The 16160-nt window shown below is 43.0% G+C and overlaps 1 protein-coding gene across 6 annotated transcripts in view; it reads right to left on the reverse strand.

The window, feature by feature from the left end:
* Window positions 1–16160, reverse strand: part of wwp2 (WW domain containing E3 ubiquitin protein ligase 2) — a 54919-nt gene that overhangs the window by 10390 nt on the left and 28369 nt on the right. For 2 of the 6 annotated variants that reach the window (XM_083917167.1, XM_083917168.1), the window contains exons 10-15: window positions 13361–13535; window positions 5707–5761; window positions 3843–3924; window positions 2658–2786; window positions 1204–1282; window positions 314–385 (exon numbers count right to left, since the gene is read on the reverse strand). In XM_083917167.1, coding sequence (XP_083773293.1) covers window positions 314–385; window positions 1204–1282; window positions 2658–2786; window positions 3843–3924; window positions 5707–5761; window positions 13361–13535 — 592 coding nt within the window. Of the gene's footprint in view, window positions 1–313; window positions 386–1203; window positions 1283–2657; window positions 2787–3842; window positions 3925–5706; window positions 5762–6057; window positions 6195–13360; window positions 13536–16160 lie in introns of those variants that run through there. The other 4 variants (XM_083917169.1, XM_083917171.1, XM_083917172.1 and 1 more) reach the window with 4 other exon arrangements.

The following is a 16160-nucleotide window of genomic DNA, read 5'->3' on the forward strand; positions in this document are numbered from 1 at the left end:
GTTCAGATACCGGAAATAGCCATTAACATATTTCTTTTGTCTAACCATCAGTACTTTTGCTAAGACAGTAAACATGTTTATGTTTTACAGTATGTACATGCCTTCTTTAACCTTATATTTTAATCATCATCAACATTAACTAAATAAACTTAAGATTCATTTGTTTTGTATTGTCACTGCAAGCATTCTCTGTGTCTGGTAACTTTTTTGGCTTTTCTGGAGAGAAGGGTTTTTTTTGTAAACTAAACACAAGATGACATTAATGAAGTGATATTTGAGTTTAGAGCAGATGTGCGTTTGGTTCATTTCTGACCTGCTGAAACGAGTCCTCAAACAGTGTCTGTCTGGACACCGAGATCTTCACATGGCTGGGCAAGGCGTTGGACTGGACAGAGAGAAAATAATGAATTAATAAATAACAATAACCGTAGATTTATTATCAGTATGTGAAAGGATACATTGTTAAACAGGTCTGAGTCAGTTCGATCTTCAAAAAGACAGCTACAACAAATCTCTCACCTCTAACTGGAACCCTACACCTTAGTCAAGAACACTTTTTTCGATTAGTACATGTGTTATAGCTATATATTCAGCCCAGATAATGGCTTTTATTCAGCACCACTGATGATGGATATGCTGCAGTTCATTGCGGGTATGAAAATATCACCTATATTCAGCTTTGAGCTCAAATTCTTCTCTTCAAAGCCCAAACTAGCTTGACATCATGTTACAAAAATGTGATTGACTGTACCTATAGTGCCATCTAGTCATGATCATTTATTTGTTAAGCTAAGATATATCTGCCTCTGCCACCACCCCAATACAATGGAGGCGAATGGAGTTTTGTTTATGGCGCTCAGAGCACAGAAAACTTGTATTGAATAAATAGTCTCCAGATAGACTCTCAACAGTGTGTTTTGTAGATGATCTAGATCAACGAGGACATTGTTTCTGAATAGAGACACTGCTGTAACAGAGAAATTCCATTCACTTCCACTATTTTAGGATGGTGGCAAAAATCTTAGATGGATAACAATATCTGGACAGATGCAGACAAAACTATCTGCATGGTTAGAACCACTACAGCTAAGTGTGCGTTTTTTCCATAACTTGAACAGAACCCGACTCCAGTAATGCAAACCAACACAGATCAAGGGGAGGTGTTGAAGAGAGAGTTTGGTTTTAGACTCCAGTGACACTTACATGGCACAGGAAACGGAACTGGTGGTACTTCCACCTGAAGCTGCGGTCGTAAGCACCGGGTGAGCCGCCCTGCCGTGACCTGCACACGCACACAAAGAGGGAGAGAGAGAAGAGAGGAAGTCAGTTAATGTTACACTTTAATCCATGGAGAGACCTGATTTAATAATTCCAAAGTTAATAATCCAAAACAAACAATCTGACGGCCTTAGTGTCTTGTGTTTTCGGCTCTTGACCGGTCAGCAGATCAACAGGAACATGTAGTCTCCTTTAAAGAAGCCCTCATGTTCCATGTTGTAGGCCAGAGAAAGTAAATGGTAAATTCACACCAGCTATTCAGTTCTAAATAACGACTCAGTGCGGCTGGGTCTCCAAGAAAGAGGTGAGTCTGGGCCTGCAGCTGTGTTAGTATAAGCTCCACCAACCCACTGCACACACACGCTGAATATGTGCCTTGTCAGCACCGAAGAGGCTGAGACACCAAGTGAAAGAAAGAGAGAGTGAGAAAGATAATGGGAGGATGGGAAGAGAAAGAGCGAAATGGGGGAGAGAAAAAGAAGAAGGAGGCCTCTAATGTGTCGGGGTTTGTGCTCGCTGAGCACATCTTGGTTTTGGTTAGGAAATAGAGACCGCAGTGGCGGAGCGCTGGCCACGGACACACACTCCTGCAGGATCCAGTGTAAAAACAGTAGAGACTCTTTCAGGAGCCCTTCATAACCACCGGCCTAAAAATATGTTCAAATATCAGCATGGAAAGCAGCTTGCAGATGCACGCAGACATACACACGACACAAGCTAATACACACTCGTGTGCCGGACATAAACACAAAAAGGCTCAAACACCAGCGCGCACACACACCCACACCCACACATGCCAGTGCAGTCTGCAGTGGATCTGTTGTCGCACATCTGCACATTCTCCTGACTTTTGCGGTGAGATTTGAGACTGCTTCAAGGCAAGGCAAACATCTACAGGCTGAGGGGAAGAAAGGCGCGTGCGTGTGCATGTGTGTGTGTGGGCTAGCATAAGTATGTTGCTGTAATAAAATATGACTTCTTGTTAAAAACCTGTGAGGCTTGAGTTGATTCTGTCTGGCTCAAAGACATATTTAAAAATAGAAAAAAAGGCAATGGAGAAAACATGGGCTCAACAAAGATGCAGATAAAAAATAAAAAAAACCATGATGTTTGGATTAAGATACAGTGTTGACCTTTTTTCATGATCGGGATTGTTTGAATTGATATTTGTAATGCAGTTATGTCAGACCTAGGCAAAATCATTGAGATTAACAAAAACAGTAAGAAAAATAAGTTGATTTTGTTCACTTTAAAAGTGAACGGACTGACTGATCATCTCCTGAAACTGTATTTGCCTCGGCCTGTGACATACTTTGATTTATTAAAAAAAAAAAAAAAAAAAAAGCAGATTCGGGAGGAAGGGCTAAGAGAATATTTACCCTGACTCAAACCCGGGTCTGGGGTCTTTAAAGGTGGTGGTGCGCGAGTTGTGGTCCACAAAATATCGGACTCCCTCGGCGGTGTACTTCATCTCCCAGCCCGGGGGCAGGGGGTGCTCCTTGATCATCCTGCAACAGGGAGAGGGCAGTGAGCACGGTCCCAGCCGGAGGGGCCCCGTCCTGGGGATGAAACTAACACACCTACCCGCCAACCTGTGGATCTAAAGCCCTGGATGCTGAAACAAAACCCTGCGCTGGTACAATATTCACAGCCGGGCTCAGGTGGAGTTTATCCCAAAGGAATGTTTGACTTCTTCTCACCACAGCAGATGAACTCAGAGGAAAGTTATCAGTGGGCCCCACAGCAGGAGAGGCCCATATCAACTGTTGTCTTAATAGAAATACTAGTGACTATTTTAATGCAGCCACCCAGGGTTTGTCAAAGGTTGCTTTACTTAACTCTGACCTGGATGTAGTATTTACAGATGAAAGGCACAAACTGAGGCTAGTCACCACATCTCCAGCTCACCCTTATGATGTCATATACAGAAGAAGATGCCCTGCACGTTCAAGAGACTGACCATAGAAAAGGACTGAAGATTCAAATCTCTGATGTGTGAACTTTACTTCATCCGACCAAAAGAGTTAGAGGTTCAATCAGAATGAGTGAGGTGAAAAGAAAACAATACAGCTCAGGAAGTGTTTGAATGTCAAAGAAAACGGAGGGTGATGCCAGCAAAATGATCAAATAAACAGCAGATAGATCACAGGATATCAAACTAAAAAAAAAAGAAAAGTTTCTTCGCTTCATTTTATTAATGCTGTTTTTCAACACCGAACGGTATATTCGTCAAATAAATTCTTCCATGTTCTTTTAAACTCATTTTCCTTTTTTATTTCGCCTGGATGCTTCAGAGAATTTGTCGTTTTGATTTTGTTTGTTTTTTGGTTGGGGGGGGGGGGGGTTATTGAATTCCATAATATTCCAGGACCACCTGATCAGTGAGAAACACATATATCATAATGTAGATGACTCCCTCTGTCCCTCTAAACTGTGTATGATAGTCATATCTTCCTCAGTACGAGCAAACACCCAAAGCGACATATCATCCAACAAGCTGGCAAACACATGCACACACGCTCACGCACACACGAACACACTAGTTTTTGAGGTCATGGTCTCACCCTTGGGTCCGAGGATCGTCCCACTGTGTTGTTCGTGTGTTGTGGTTGACAAAGTAAATTCTGCCATTGTCCTGACGCTTCTCTGTGGATACAAACAGAACACAACAGCATTATGAAAAAACAGAACAGTTTAATGGGATTTATGATGTTTAAAGTTGGAGGATTTTGGAAAAAAAGCCCTCTCCACAATAAATAGAAAGTAAAACAGGAAATCAGAGGGGTCACCTGAGCGTGTCTGACAGCAACAACTGGGCTCTTTTTGGATGAAGAGGAAAAATATCTCACCACCATGATAGAAAACCAGAGAGTCTGTGTGATATTTCACTAAGGCTTGATTGGAATACCTCACCGGGGTAAACCTAAGTGTGCGCCTGAGTGTGCGTGGCATTGGGGGGGGGGTTCATTTTACAAAATGTAAAAAAAAAAAAGAATAGTTGGAGGTACTTTAAACACGGGATAACATTTTATGGAAGTGTGTGTGTGTGTGTGTGTGTGTGTGTGTGTGTGTGTGTGTGTATGTGTGAGAGTGCGTGCGTGCGCACACTAGGTCACTGGTCTCATGAGAGAGTAGCTGGTGCCCCATCCTCCTCCCTCGCTCTGACATCTTTTTCTCATTAACAGGAGTGTGTGGAGGGCCTAGAAACAGTAGTGCTCACATTGCAACTCCTGCTAGCTTTCTCCTCGACTCACTCCACCCCCACTTTACTATCCAGTTTGAACCCCCCCCCCCCCACACACACACACACACACACTTCTAATTTCTTTCATTCGCCTGTCTCTTGTGCTTCTCCTCCATTTTTCCCTCTTTTCTCTCATCTTTCTCTTTTTGAGTCTGAGCCTTACATAAAATAAAAAAAAGCGAGGGAAGCGACCGCAGATGAAGAAGTGCGCGCCAGAGAAGTAAATCCGAGCCAGTGATATAATTGAGGTTTTTCGTCTTGAGGTACCGCAACATGTTGAAAAGGCATCATGGGCATGAGGGTTTTTGGAGCGAACATGGCTGTGTGATGAAGTCTGTGAAAATGTCAGTGGGGGCTGCCAAGCAGCGTTCCTTTATGAATGAATGTGTGTGTGTGACAAGATTCTGCGTGGATCCGATTACATTACTCATTTGGGAAAATGTTGGATGATGAAGAGTCCCATCAGTGCGGCCTCTGCAATTTGTGGACTTAAGAGTAAAGGGAGTGCGTACAGTGATGGATTGGTCTAACATGAGCCGCAGAGTATTTGAAAAGAAGCCAAGAGATATCTTATCCAGATTTTCAACAACCGAATGAAAACCAAAATCAGGAGCAGAGACATAAATCAATCAATTAACAACTGATCTGCTCACCGAGAAGGAAGATGCTCAAGCTAATAACAAAAGCTACAGAACCAGCGTTGTTTCTGATATAAAGGCTTTAGGATTTAGAGTTCTGTGAAGAGAAATATGCTACCGTGCTGCAAACCTTTGTAACATTTCGCCCAAACCTCACCCTTCACAGCTGTCTGCAGAAATGAAAAGCACATTTTGAATAACCTAAAGTGACTAAATCTAGAGCCCACTGTTTATATCTTGATAAATGCCATTGCTTCATGTGCGGCCTACTGGCGAGAGTGGTCAAAAATACCTACACAAAACTGGCGAGGATTTCAGGTCTTGATTGAAAGCAGCTCAGGCTTAAGAACCCAGTTCTGACGGATTAGATTAACTTCAACACCAGACACCTCCAGCAGGCACAGAGGACTTTCAGATTGACCAAAATCTGACCTGAAAAGCCAGATCTCAAGGCCATTTTCAGTTTTCTTTCAACACTTTAGCACCCCTCGCTGAGAGTAACTTTGTCTGGAGTGTATGTACAAGGAGCGTGTTGGGCAAACTTACCCCATCCAGGAGGCAGCGCGCCCAGAGGATCATTTTCCACCGGAGCACCGGACTGCTGAGGGAGAAACAGAGAGAGACAAAACAAATCCGGTTAGGACACCTTTCTATCTCTGTCCTCTCTTCTTCCACCTCTCTGTGCAGCTTTTTCCTGCTTTCGCTCAGTGTTTCTCCTTGTTGTATGTCACAGTGTGAAATTCTTCGAGTCTGGCTACTCCGTTTCTCACCACCGCACGAGGAGGAGGAAAAGGTTGTGCAAAATACAACCCAAAAATACAGAAAGAAGGGAAAAACAGCGAGAGTTCAGATGAGTAAGAAAAAATAAGAAATTTTAAAAATGCCAGTAAAACTCACTCAGTAAAGTTGTCCCAAACTTGGATTAACAAGTCTTCGCTTGACCTGGCTAACTCATGAAACCAGGGATGATACCTGCGGGTAAGTCAGGCTGCCTGTGTGTCCGTGTGTGTGTGTGTGTGTGTGTGCGCGTGTGTGTAGGTGTTAGAGGGTGGGGGTGGCTCCTCTCTGCTGCAGTGGTAAGGGGCAACTGAGGGAGCTGGCCGGCCCGCAGCTCGTATGCCTTCCAAAAACTACACGCTCGGTAGGAGGATAAAACAACAACGCTGTTCCAATGAGCTCACTGGCTGGATGCTAGCCCCACCCTCCGGCTTCCCGCTCACCTCCTCAAATACACCCCACCTCCTCCTCCTCCACCCTGGCACCCCTTCCTACCCCACCCTGAGGTCCTCCTCTTCCTCCTCCTCTTTTCTCTTGCTCTCTTCTAGCTCTGCTGTGAAAGTAGGCAGGGAAGTGCGATGTCTGAGGGAACTGAAGGAACATTCATGCTTGTTCCAGACTGGACGCCCCCGCCCCCGCCCCCTACCTCCTCACCGGCCGCCCCAACCCACCCCAGGCCTGACAAAAGGCACCTTTATTCACCCTGGGCCTGGAAATCACTGTGGGGTTTACTCAGCCTGCACTTATATACACACACACAGAAAAAAAAGTGTGTGTGTGTGTGTGTGTGTGTCACGGTGTGGAAAGTTTGTCTGTGGCAAACAGTCAGTCAATTCTTTGTTGGAATACACACTCACACTCGTATGAATATATTAGCTTGAGTGGAAAAGTAGCTGAAAAGATGCTTGTTAGGAATTAGTGGCCATTGATGGGTTTTCATGCTACAGATGTTTATTAAACAGGCTTCTTTAGGTGTGTTGCAAAAGAATTAAGTGCACCACCCCCTCTAATGACAACCTATGATGCTGGTTATTATTTAAGTGGTGCTGTAAATAAAAAGGTGGGTACACTGTGAGTTCTAGCTGGTGATTATAAGAAGACAAACAAATATGGAAAAAATCAATTATACATCCAGAAAATCAGCAAAAATGTGGGAAAAGTCAGTTTTGGTGGCTTCCCCTTCTCTTTAAATGCTGGTTTTGTCAGCACAGGTAGCGTGTCATGCTTTATTAGCTACACTGAGGTGAAAAACACCATAAGCTCCATTTTCCAAATGAAAGCTGGTGGACCTTCAAAGGTTTTTTTTTCACTGAGACATGTTGCACCACAGAAGTGATGATTATTTCCTGAGAAGCCATAAAGTAGAGTATTATCCACCAAATGTCAACGTCACTTTACGCAGCATTTTCCCAAAAAGAAATGTGACTGTGCCCAGTTAAAGTGACTCTGTCATGGAAACTTTGAGGGAGTTGGGATGGAAAGGACGGGGCCTGCTGGTGGAGAGAGAGCGGGCACATAACAGGGTTAAAGGGTGTGTGTGTGTGTGTGTGTGTGTGTGTGTGTGTGTGTGTGTGTGTGTGTGTGTGTGTGTGTGTGTGGGTATGTGTGTCGCTCCCATCGACAGCCAATCTATGCCCTGGCGCCCCACCCTTATGGGTTTTCTGTGACTAAAAAGGGTAAAAGGAGAATATAATGATATAAAGACATGATGACTTCATTCTGGCTCTGACCATTCAGTTCCTCGGCAGCTTCCAGACAGAGCGAGGCTGGAGGGAGGAAAAGAAAGAGAGACTGAGAAAACAAGGGAGGGAGAGGAAGAGAGGGAAAAGCAGCATGTTGGCAGAAACGTGTGAAATAATGGCTGAGTGTTAAAGATCTGGAAGGAATACGCCATAAAGGCCTGTTTCAAGGCCAGGCGCCACAGGTGAAAATGGTGATTTCAGCTAGTAGCTTTAAACATGGTCAAACATTTTCACCGTCAAAGTGACTTAAGAAGATATGCAAACTAAACCTACCAATTTATACAACTGTAAAAACATTAGACACATTGCTGTCAAGACATCTACAGAGAGCAGAGGCACCAATCTGTGCACACAACTAGAATCCAGTACAGTTGAGGTCAGAGGGTTCATCGGCCACTGAAACACTCTGAAACACATGATGCTCATCTGTGTGTTTCAGGCTGATTTAGCCCTGCAGGTTTGGCTTGATAACTTTGAAACTTGATGTTGTCGCTGTTCTTATATGAAGTTAGAGAAACTATGTTTGCTGGTGAATTTGTCCGTCTTTCCACTCTGTTCTCTTAATTCATTTGACATGGAAGTTAATATTCTAAGCAGAGGGGGATTCAATTAGAGCTCACCCACTAAATTTGACCTGGTGCAGACTGAGTTGTTTTTTGATGACAATTTTACAATTTTTGTGAAAATTTGTGCAAAATTTAAGAGTTTTTCCTGAGCTTTCAACTACATTTCATGGTCCTAGGTCTCATAATGACCCTGTGAAATGTGGTTGGGCTCTAACTCCATTACCATTCAATCTGCTGATTATTTTCTCGAATGATTCATATTTATAAATGGAGATTTTTTTACTGTTTTTTTACCAATCACCAAAAGTTTAGTCCAATCAACCAAAATATACTCACAAGAAAACCATCAAATCCTCACAGTTTGAACCAGAGAATGACAATCAATCATCAAAATACTCTGTTGAATTGATTAATCCACTAATTGTTTCAGCTCTGGTTAAAAGCTCAAAAAAGTCTATTCAGTGAACCTTTGATTTAAAGTGTTCTATCAAATGTAGATATAAAACTAAATAACATTAAATCATACTGGTAGGATCAAGGACATTTCTTTATTTTATTCACAATATAGTGTTAATAAATCCAGCACCGCTGCAGTTTAAATAACTTCTGTTCATTGTCTGTTCGTAGTATAAACCACTTACAAACGCGCTTTATGGAAACATGAGCACTGACGGGTTTGTGTGTAAACATCAGTGAACGTGACATTCAGCCGTGTGTAAGTATTCTGTTCAGCGGAGCAAGTGATAAAACACAGGGCCGATTCAGGTGCCGCTGTTAAGGGTCCTTGTTCCAGCGAGAATGGACAGAAAGTCAGAGAGGGAGAGCGGACGGAGGAGGAGGGGAGGCAATTGAGGAAAGGAGAGAGGAGGGAGCGAAAGACTGATTTGAGGCCAGAGGGTGAAGAGTGGTAAAAAAGGAAAAAAAGGTTATCGAAATGAGCTAAGATAAAAATTAAGACATTTGCGTGTGATGCAGCAAAATGGGATTTTGAGAAGCAAAATGGAGATTTTGGAGAGGCGACAGAAGGGAGGGGGGTGTAAAGAAAAGAATTGAGGTCAAGGAAAGAAAGACTGGTGAAGGTGAAAAAAAAGGAGTTAGAGAGGGGAAGGCCGGAAACAGGAGTTAATGACTGCAAGGCTGCTCTCTCTGGGAATCCTAACGAGCTGCAATTACCACACACACACACGCACGCACGCACGCACGCACGCACGCACACCCCTGCAAGTAACTAATGCATGAAAACACTCAATGTATACACACTGTGGTGCTTGTCTTTACAAGTTTGCACAGACACAACTTTACACAGTGTGTGTGTATGCGTGTGTGTGTGTGTGTGTGTGTGTGTGTGTGTGTGTGTACATGCAGACACTCATTACAGCGCCTTGGTCCATTTAAGAGGACGACCCGCCCCTTGACCCTCTTCGGTTGTCATGTGCCACAGAACAGAAATGTGGCACCTCACCTCGACATTACAGCCCTGTGAACACACACATACACACACACCTGTCCTTATTTATAACAGCATGGGAAGGCGACGAATTATCCAATTATTTTTGAGTAATAATGTTTTATTGAGCGTCCACACACAGGGCGTGTCAGTCGGGCAGTAGAACATGTGGATGTGTTCACAGTTAAACTATGAGCTGTTTTGTGTGTGTTCCCTTGTTCACACACACTGGGGCCATAAATAGTAGCTGCTATCAGCAGTGTGGGCATTCCAAGACAGAGCAGTGTACTATCAACATGGAGGGCAGACCTGCCCATTGGCTTTGCTCAAACACACACGCACACGCACGCGCACGCGCACACTGAGGGAGAGGAGGGAAGGAGAAAGAGACTTTCCAGCCCACACCGTACATGAATGTTTCTGTCCCAGTGAGCATAGTCACCTTTGGGAACATGAAAACCTGAATTCATCCTGACACTGCTGAGCCCCCTGAACATACCCAGACCTCGCATTTAGTATCTTCCTAAGGGGTGCCAAAATTGTGATCCATGAAATCCTCCCTAACACAGTCAGAGAACAGTGGAAAAAAGCAGCATCAACACATTATAGTCTAATGGACGCAAGCAACGGAACTAGAAACTGAAAGACTGTTTAAAATGAGTGAAACTATGTAGTAAACATAATTTGAACAAAGAAAAAGAAAACACGACTAAGGCCCATGAACGCTACCTTTTTTTACATCCTCAAATCCATTGTTCTTAAAACATGCGGTAGCGATGCCCTCGTGTCCGCATATTTTTCAGGCGCTAAATGACGCAGCATGTGTATTGCCCATAAGAATCCGACAAAGCATTTAATGTCAGCTTTCTTTACTTTTGAGATTTGGTGCCATCTACACATTTTGTTTGGTACACCACAGAATGGACAGGTTACTCTTACTGATGCATTCATATTCACGCGGTCTCTGGTCTTACATGAGGTGAGCAGTACTTTCCCTCCTAAATAGAAGCATTAACACAAGCCTACTTCAGTTACAGCAATATAACATTGATGTAAACAGAGCAATACTGTTACCAGATTCCAAATTAATAACCTGCCAAAAGCTACTGAAATGCCAGAAGACAATAAATCAGTCAGAGTTACCAGCTATAACACCTGCTCACATTTGTGTTGGATTTTCACAAAGTAGTTCTGTTTCTCCGCTGCTTGTGCGTTTAATTGCTCAGAGGGTTGATGAGGTGGTGGTCAAAGTTTGACGATTGTTACTTCAATAGTGTGATGCTGTGTGAGGACACCAAAAAATGAGCCAGAATAATCAGTTTTAAATTGAGTAACAAACAATTTTGAACCTTTCTTCCAAACTGAAACACTGCCCACAGTAGCCACAGGCAGACAGAGACAATGTATGACGATAGGGTGAGAGTGTAAAAAAGGAAGAATCTTTTGGTGTGAAATCATGAATCATTGGGAAAAATGGAACAAAAAAGGGGGAAAGGGAGGGACTAGATGAATGAGTGTGTGTGTGAATAAAGGATAAATTGATGATGGAAGAAGGATGGATGGTGTAAAAAAGGTTATTTTAAAGAAGAAAAACAACAAGAGAACAAAACACTCAGAAACACAAGGAAACACAAAGAGCCAAAGTGAGATAAATACATACATAGAAACTAGATATACACAAATGGATGCACAAACTAATGAAAATGTAAACTCTAGAATACACACAAACACACATGCACAGAGTGCAGGGTGGGGTGTTTTGTTTTTTTATAGAAGCCTATAAGAGTTTTAAGGCTGGTTTTACTAATGGTCCATTGAGAAAGCTCTGTTGTTTTAGTCCCATAAGTCTTTACTGTCTGGGTGCAGTCTGACCTTGGCTGCTTCACTGAGAGGACGACTACCGTGAGACACACAGCCGCACCTCCACCGACTCCACTGGAAAAATACTATTCACAAATCTCAAATAACACCTTTAATCCCCCCTGTAGCTGACGTCTTGGGACGGTTAGCCAACAAGTAAGCCGCAAGGTGTTGCGGACAGCGCTGATTTTACTCAAAACATGTAAAGATCGTGTCTGGTACTCAGGTGCATTGTCAGGTTGATGTGAAAATCTTAAAGATCCATGATGTGACATTTTCATCATAAGCATTTCACTGCTTTAAAGCTCCCCCAATGTGAGCTGAAGCAGGCAAACTCTAGGCCAACTTTAATCTCAGCAGTCATGTGTGACACCGCAGGGTTTCCCTCCAAGAACCACGTAAGAAGTGACTAAACTGGAAAATGTACAATTTATAGGCATCTTGAATATATAAAAGCTATCAATTTACCTCTAAGGAATTCTTTTCCAAATCATTTAATCTTTTACTTCTCTGGTCTATTGTGTGTGTTAGACGAGTGGCGCTATCAGACATTTACACAAAATTAAGGAAAAAAGTAGTCAAAATAAGTGATTGACATGTGAATGCGTAAAGCACATCAATGAATCCTTAACAAGGAAAAGATAAAGAAAAACAGATCGCCCAGATTACCAATGAACTGTGCAAATGAAAGGCTACTGGAGACATCAGCTGACATATCTCAGTCAAACTCTAGCTGTATTGCCAGCATCAATGTGTTCTGATGCCATCAACATCAGAGAGCTAATGTTACCTCTAGAAAGCACAGACTCACCCACCATACACTGCATGACACATCTGTTGCACCAATCAATATTTTGTACAAAAATTATGGATCAAGTGACCATGCGTAATGTAAAAGGTGTTGCGATGAGAGAAAAAAAACTTTAAGCTCATGGTTTTTGTTTTTTTACGGGTTGAGAGTTCATTGGATCGGCCTTACTGCTCTCATCAACCTTTTTTTTCATCAGCAGCAGCTTTTTTTTCCAGCAAAAAAACTTCAATAAACCCACTGTACATTATGTTTCCAGGGCCAAAAGGACAGAGAGGCAAAGTTAGCAGTTAGCTGGTGAACATAATGGAGCATTTAGCAGCTAAGTAGCCTGCAGTTTTTGACCAGCGCCCTCACCGATATCATCTGAAAAGACCTGAGCAATGAACTGTAAACACAGCAATGAATGCTGCTATCATCAGAACTACTTGAAAGACTACTTCTACACATTGTAGTTGTACTTTTACCAAACACAAATTCAAACAGACCAGTGATGTAATAACAAGAACAAGGTAAATGACTCAAGAGCAACACTTAAGATTATGGGATTGTGATCTGAAGAAATACAACAATGGGTTCTTTCTTTCAAACCGTGCAAGTATGTCTACATGTGGTATTACTCATCAGTGAGCGAGGAAGATTCTGCCTAGTTGTGACCTTCTGGTGATCGTGGTTTTTGTGAAATCGGCACAGAAATTTCTGACCTCCGTGTAATACATCACAGGCTGTTGGCTAAATCTAATAAATCAGACATTCATTTAAGCTTTCTGGTAAACATGTTATGAGTTATAGTAAAGCTGTCCAACGTGCACTTGGGTTAATGAGCACATGTTGTGGTTGATCAGTTGATGAGGGTGCATATTGCAGTTCCTGGGGGACAAACATATTCCAAATTAAAGCATTAATCCTTTGTGAACCTTAGCCTGAGTGAGGTGTTGATACCTCCAGTGTACTAGCATACTGTGTGCACGTAAACTTGGCCAGTGAAGGCCCGTAGTACCTGGTAGAGGAAGCGCTGGCTGAATTGGTGCATGGCGCCCTGCAGCTGGCTGCGCTGGCTCTGCCACTGCTGGTAGTTGCGCACAGACTCAGCTGTGGGCCTCTGCCATGTGGTGGTTCTGGTGTTGTGGTCCACATAGTAGAACCTTCCCCGCTGGTCCACACGCTTCTCCCAGCTGGTGGGAAAGGGGAGGGAAAGAGAGAGAGGATGAGAGGGGAAGTGGCTTGCAACAACATCTTTATTAAGCACTTCATGAGTGGGTGGTTGTATCAAAAGCTGCACTGCTGATAGTAACAGCACCGATTTAGAGAGATGAGGAAAAAAAAAACAAATGCAAGAAAAGTAAGGAAAACAGTAAGGGGAGGGGGCAGAGTGGGAGGGGGGAAGAGAAAAAGAGGAAAGAAAAGGGAGGGAAGAGGGGATAAAAGAGTAAGGACGTAAAGAAGCAGGAAAACAAGAGGAGTAGAAGGAAAGGACAGATTCCGTCGCTAAGATGGTTAGACATCCTTCATTAAAGTTATAGATGACTGAGGTTAGACGAATAAAACAACACATTTTTAAAATAATTTTGGCTTTAAATTAAAGTTTATAATTGTTCATACTTTCTGAGGACCTGTCCATGTAAAACAAAAATGACCACACTTGCACATGATCAGTTCTAAACTTGTAAACTTGTTCAATAGCTCCAGAAAATCAACCTTCCAGGGACAAAATAATGCCGGTGGATTCTCACGCAACTTTTTATCGCTGGCTCGGCTCAGCTCAGGCGTCATCAAACAGTTTATCCACTTTAAAGACAATGCCAGCCCTCAATTACAGTGATGAGGGAAAACAATGGAAGACGCCAGGTTTCTGAGTGACAATAACCATGTGCTGTGGTGTGTGTGTGTTTGGTCAGTGGCTGCCAGTGGCATTACTCAGATGTCTGTGTATACCCTGTTCTTCCCCTGAGATGGGGGGTCTGGACATGGACTGAGATACAGAAGGTCCACAGAAACACACACACAAAGGTTACACATGGTTGCACATGACCCACACACACAAACATGGCTCCGCCCATAGATCAGTTCCCTGGGCTCAGCGGGACTGACTGCTGTTCTGCTGCTATTCTCATATCTCTGACTTCAGCGCTACAGAATTTGGAAGAGAAAACAGCATCCAACTTCCGTATGCTAACAAAAACACACCAACAGGCTTGAGAAATGTGCGTGCACACACACACACTCGCACAGAAAAGAATAAATGTAGACCATGACAGAGCTTCCTCTGTAGCCCCGATGTTAAAACTCCATGACGCTTTTTTAGACCTTTCATAGCCATGGGACAGCATCTCTGTGACGTTCTTCCTCTCTGGTTTGTTCAGTGTATTTAAGTGGTGCAACAGTCAGGTTTCCATTGCGGTCAGGATAAAAAAGCACTGGCTACTGCAACGGATGCAAATTTAATTTTGCTTCACTGCTCTACAGTGAACTTTAATCAGTCAAAACCTTAAATATTCTACATTCCCTTTAATTGTTTAAAACACAGTCGTCAAAGCGCCGCAATATTGTATTAAATACACAAAACAGGATGTTTTATGACTGGTGGAAATGTGAGCAATACACAGAAGTGCTAACAGACACACACAGTTCTACTCTCTCCTTCACACACGTACAGTGTAATCCGAATGACTGTAAAGCCACAGAGTTTTCGTTTCCTGGGTTCTCCCAGTGGTTCAATCCTCTAAATAGAGTCACTTTTGTAGCACCGAAGCCATTAATGTTAACTCTCACACACACATTCACTGTGTATTGAGTGTGCAGGAGGAGAGCAGCATGAAAGATTTACCACTGTATGTGAGGCGGGTTTTATGGAGCGTTGACAGTCAACTTTTTCCTGGATGCCTACACGTTTATCAAAAGTTATAATCCATAAGACTTTCATCACAGCATCCAAATTAGTTGAATTTTATGTTTGTTACCAAGTTGACATTAGAGAGATGACAGATGCTAGATTCAAAGGATTAAACTGTGTACCCAACAAACAAGGGATTCACAGGAAACGATGCAGGCAAGTACTCTGCTGTTCCTTAAGCCCCCCTGTTACTGATTACTCTTCTTTCGCCACATCTTGATAACGCAGGCCCAACATTTCCTCCTGCTTCACATTAAAAAGTTTCAACTGTCGAACCACAGGGTACATTTTATAGTGAAGCAGCCACAGACGACACAGAGTATTAGTCACAGAGGTTAGCAGTACTGTTGTACACTTAAATTACCATATACCAGATATGAGCAAGTTTGTGTGGAAAACCAATGTTGTGCTTTTACTGTAGCGTGAGGTCAGATAGCGGGTGCTTATGGCATGGCTCGACATTGGCATTACAGCCTTGTGTCTTCTTTATGAAAACATTTTGACACAATAGGCGTTTTTACACCGGACAGTAAGAGGGTAAATTGGCTGCCTTTTTTGCAGCATGGTCCACAAATTCAGACAAACCGATGTATGTTGCTGGCCTGATTTTGGTGTCAATGACGTGAAGTGTCGTGCGACCCACAGCCCGGAGTTTTAAAATCAGGAAACAGCTGATCACAGAAACGAGACACAGCAAAATATCGACCGTTGTAATGAGCAACTGGGAAGCCGGTGAAGTCCGTGAGATGCTGATCATTACGACAGAGAAAGACGTGAATTATCAGATCACGGGGCTCACTTCTTCCGAGGCATAAATTGTGCGTCACTGTACGCCCAACTTTTTGCTTCACATCGCAGCACATGTTTACGCCTGTCCCAGAAAGCAGTCTTTTGGGAAAGGAGGAAT

Source organism: Echiichthys vipera, assembly GCF_963691815.1.
Source record: "Echiichthys vipera genome assembly, chromosome: 7".
NCBI classification, from domain to species: Eukaryota; Metazoa; Chordata; class Actinopteri; order Perciformes; family Trachinidae; genus Echiichthys; species Echiichthys vipera.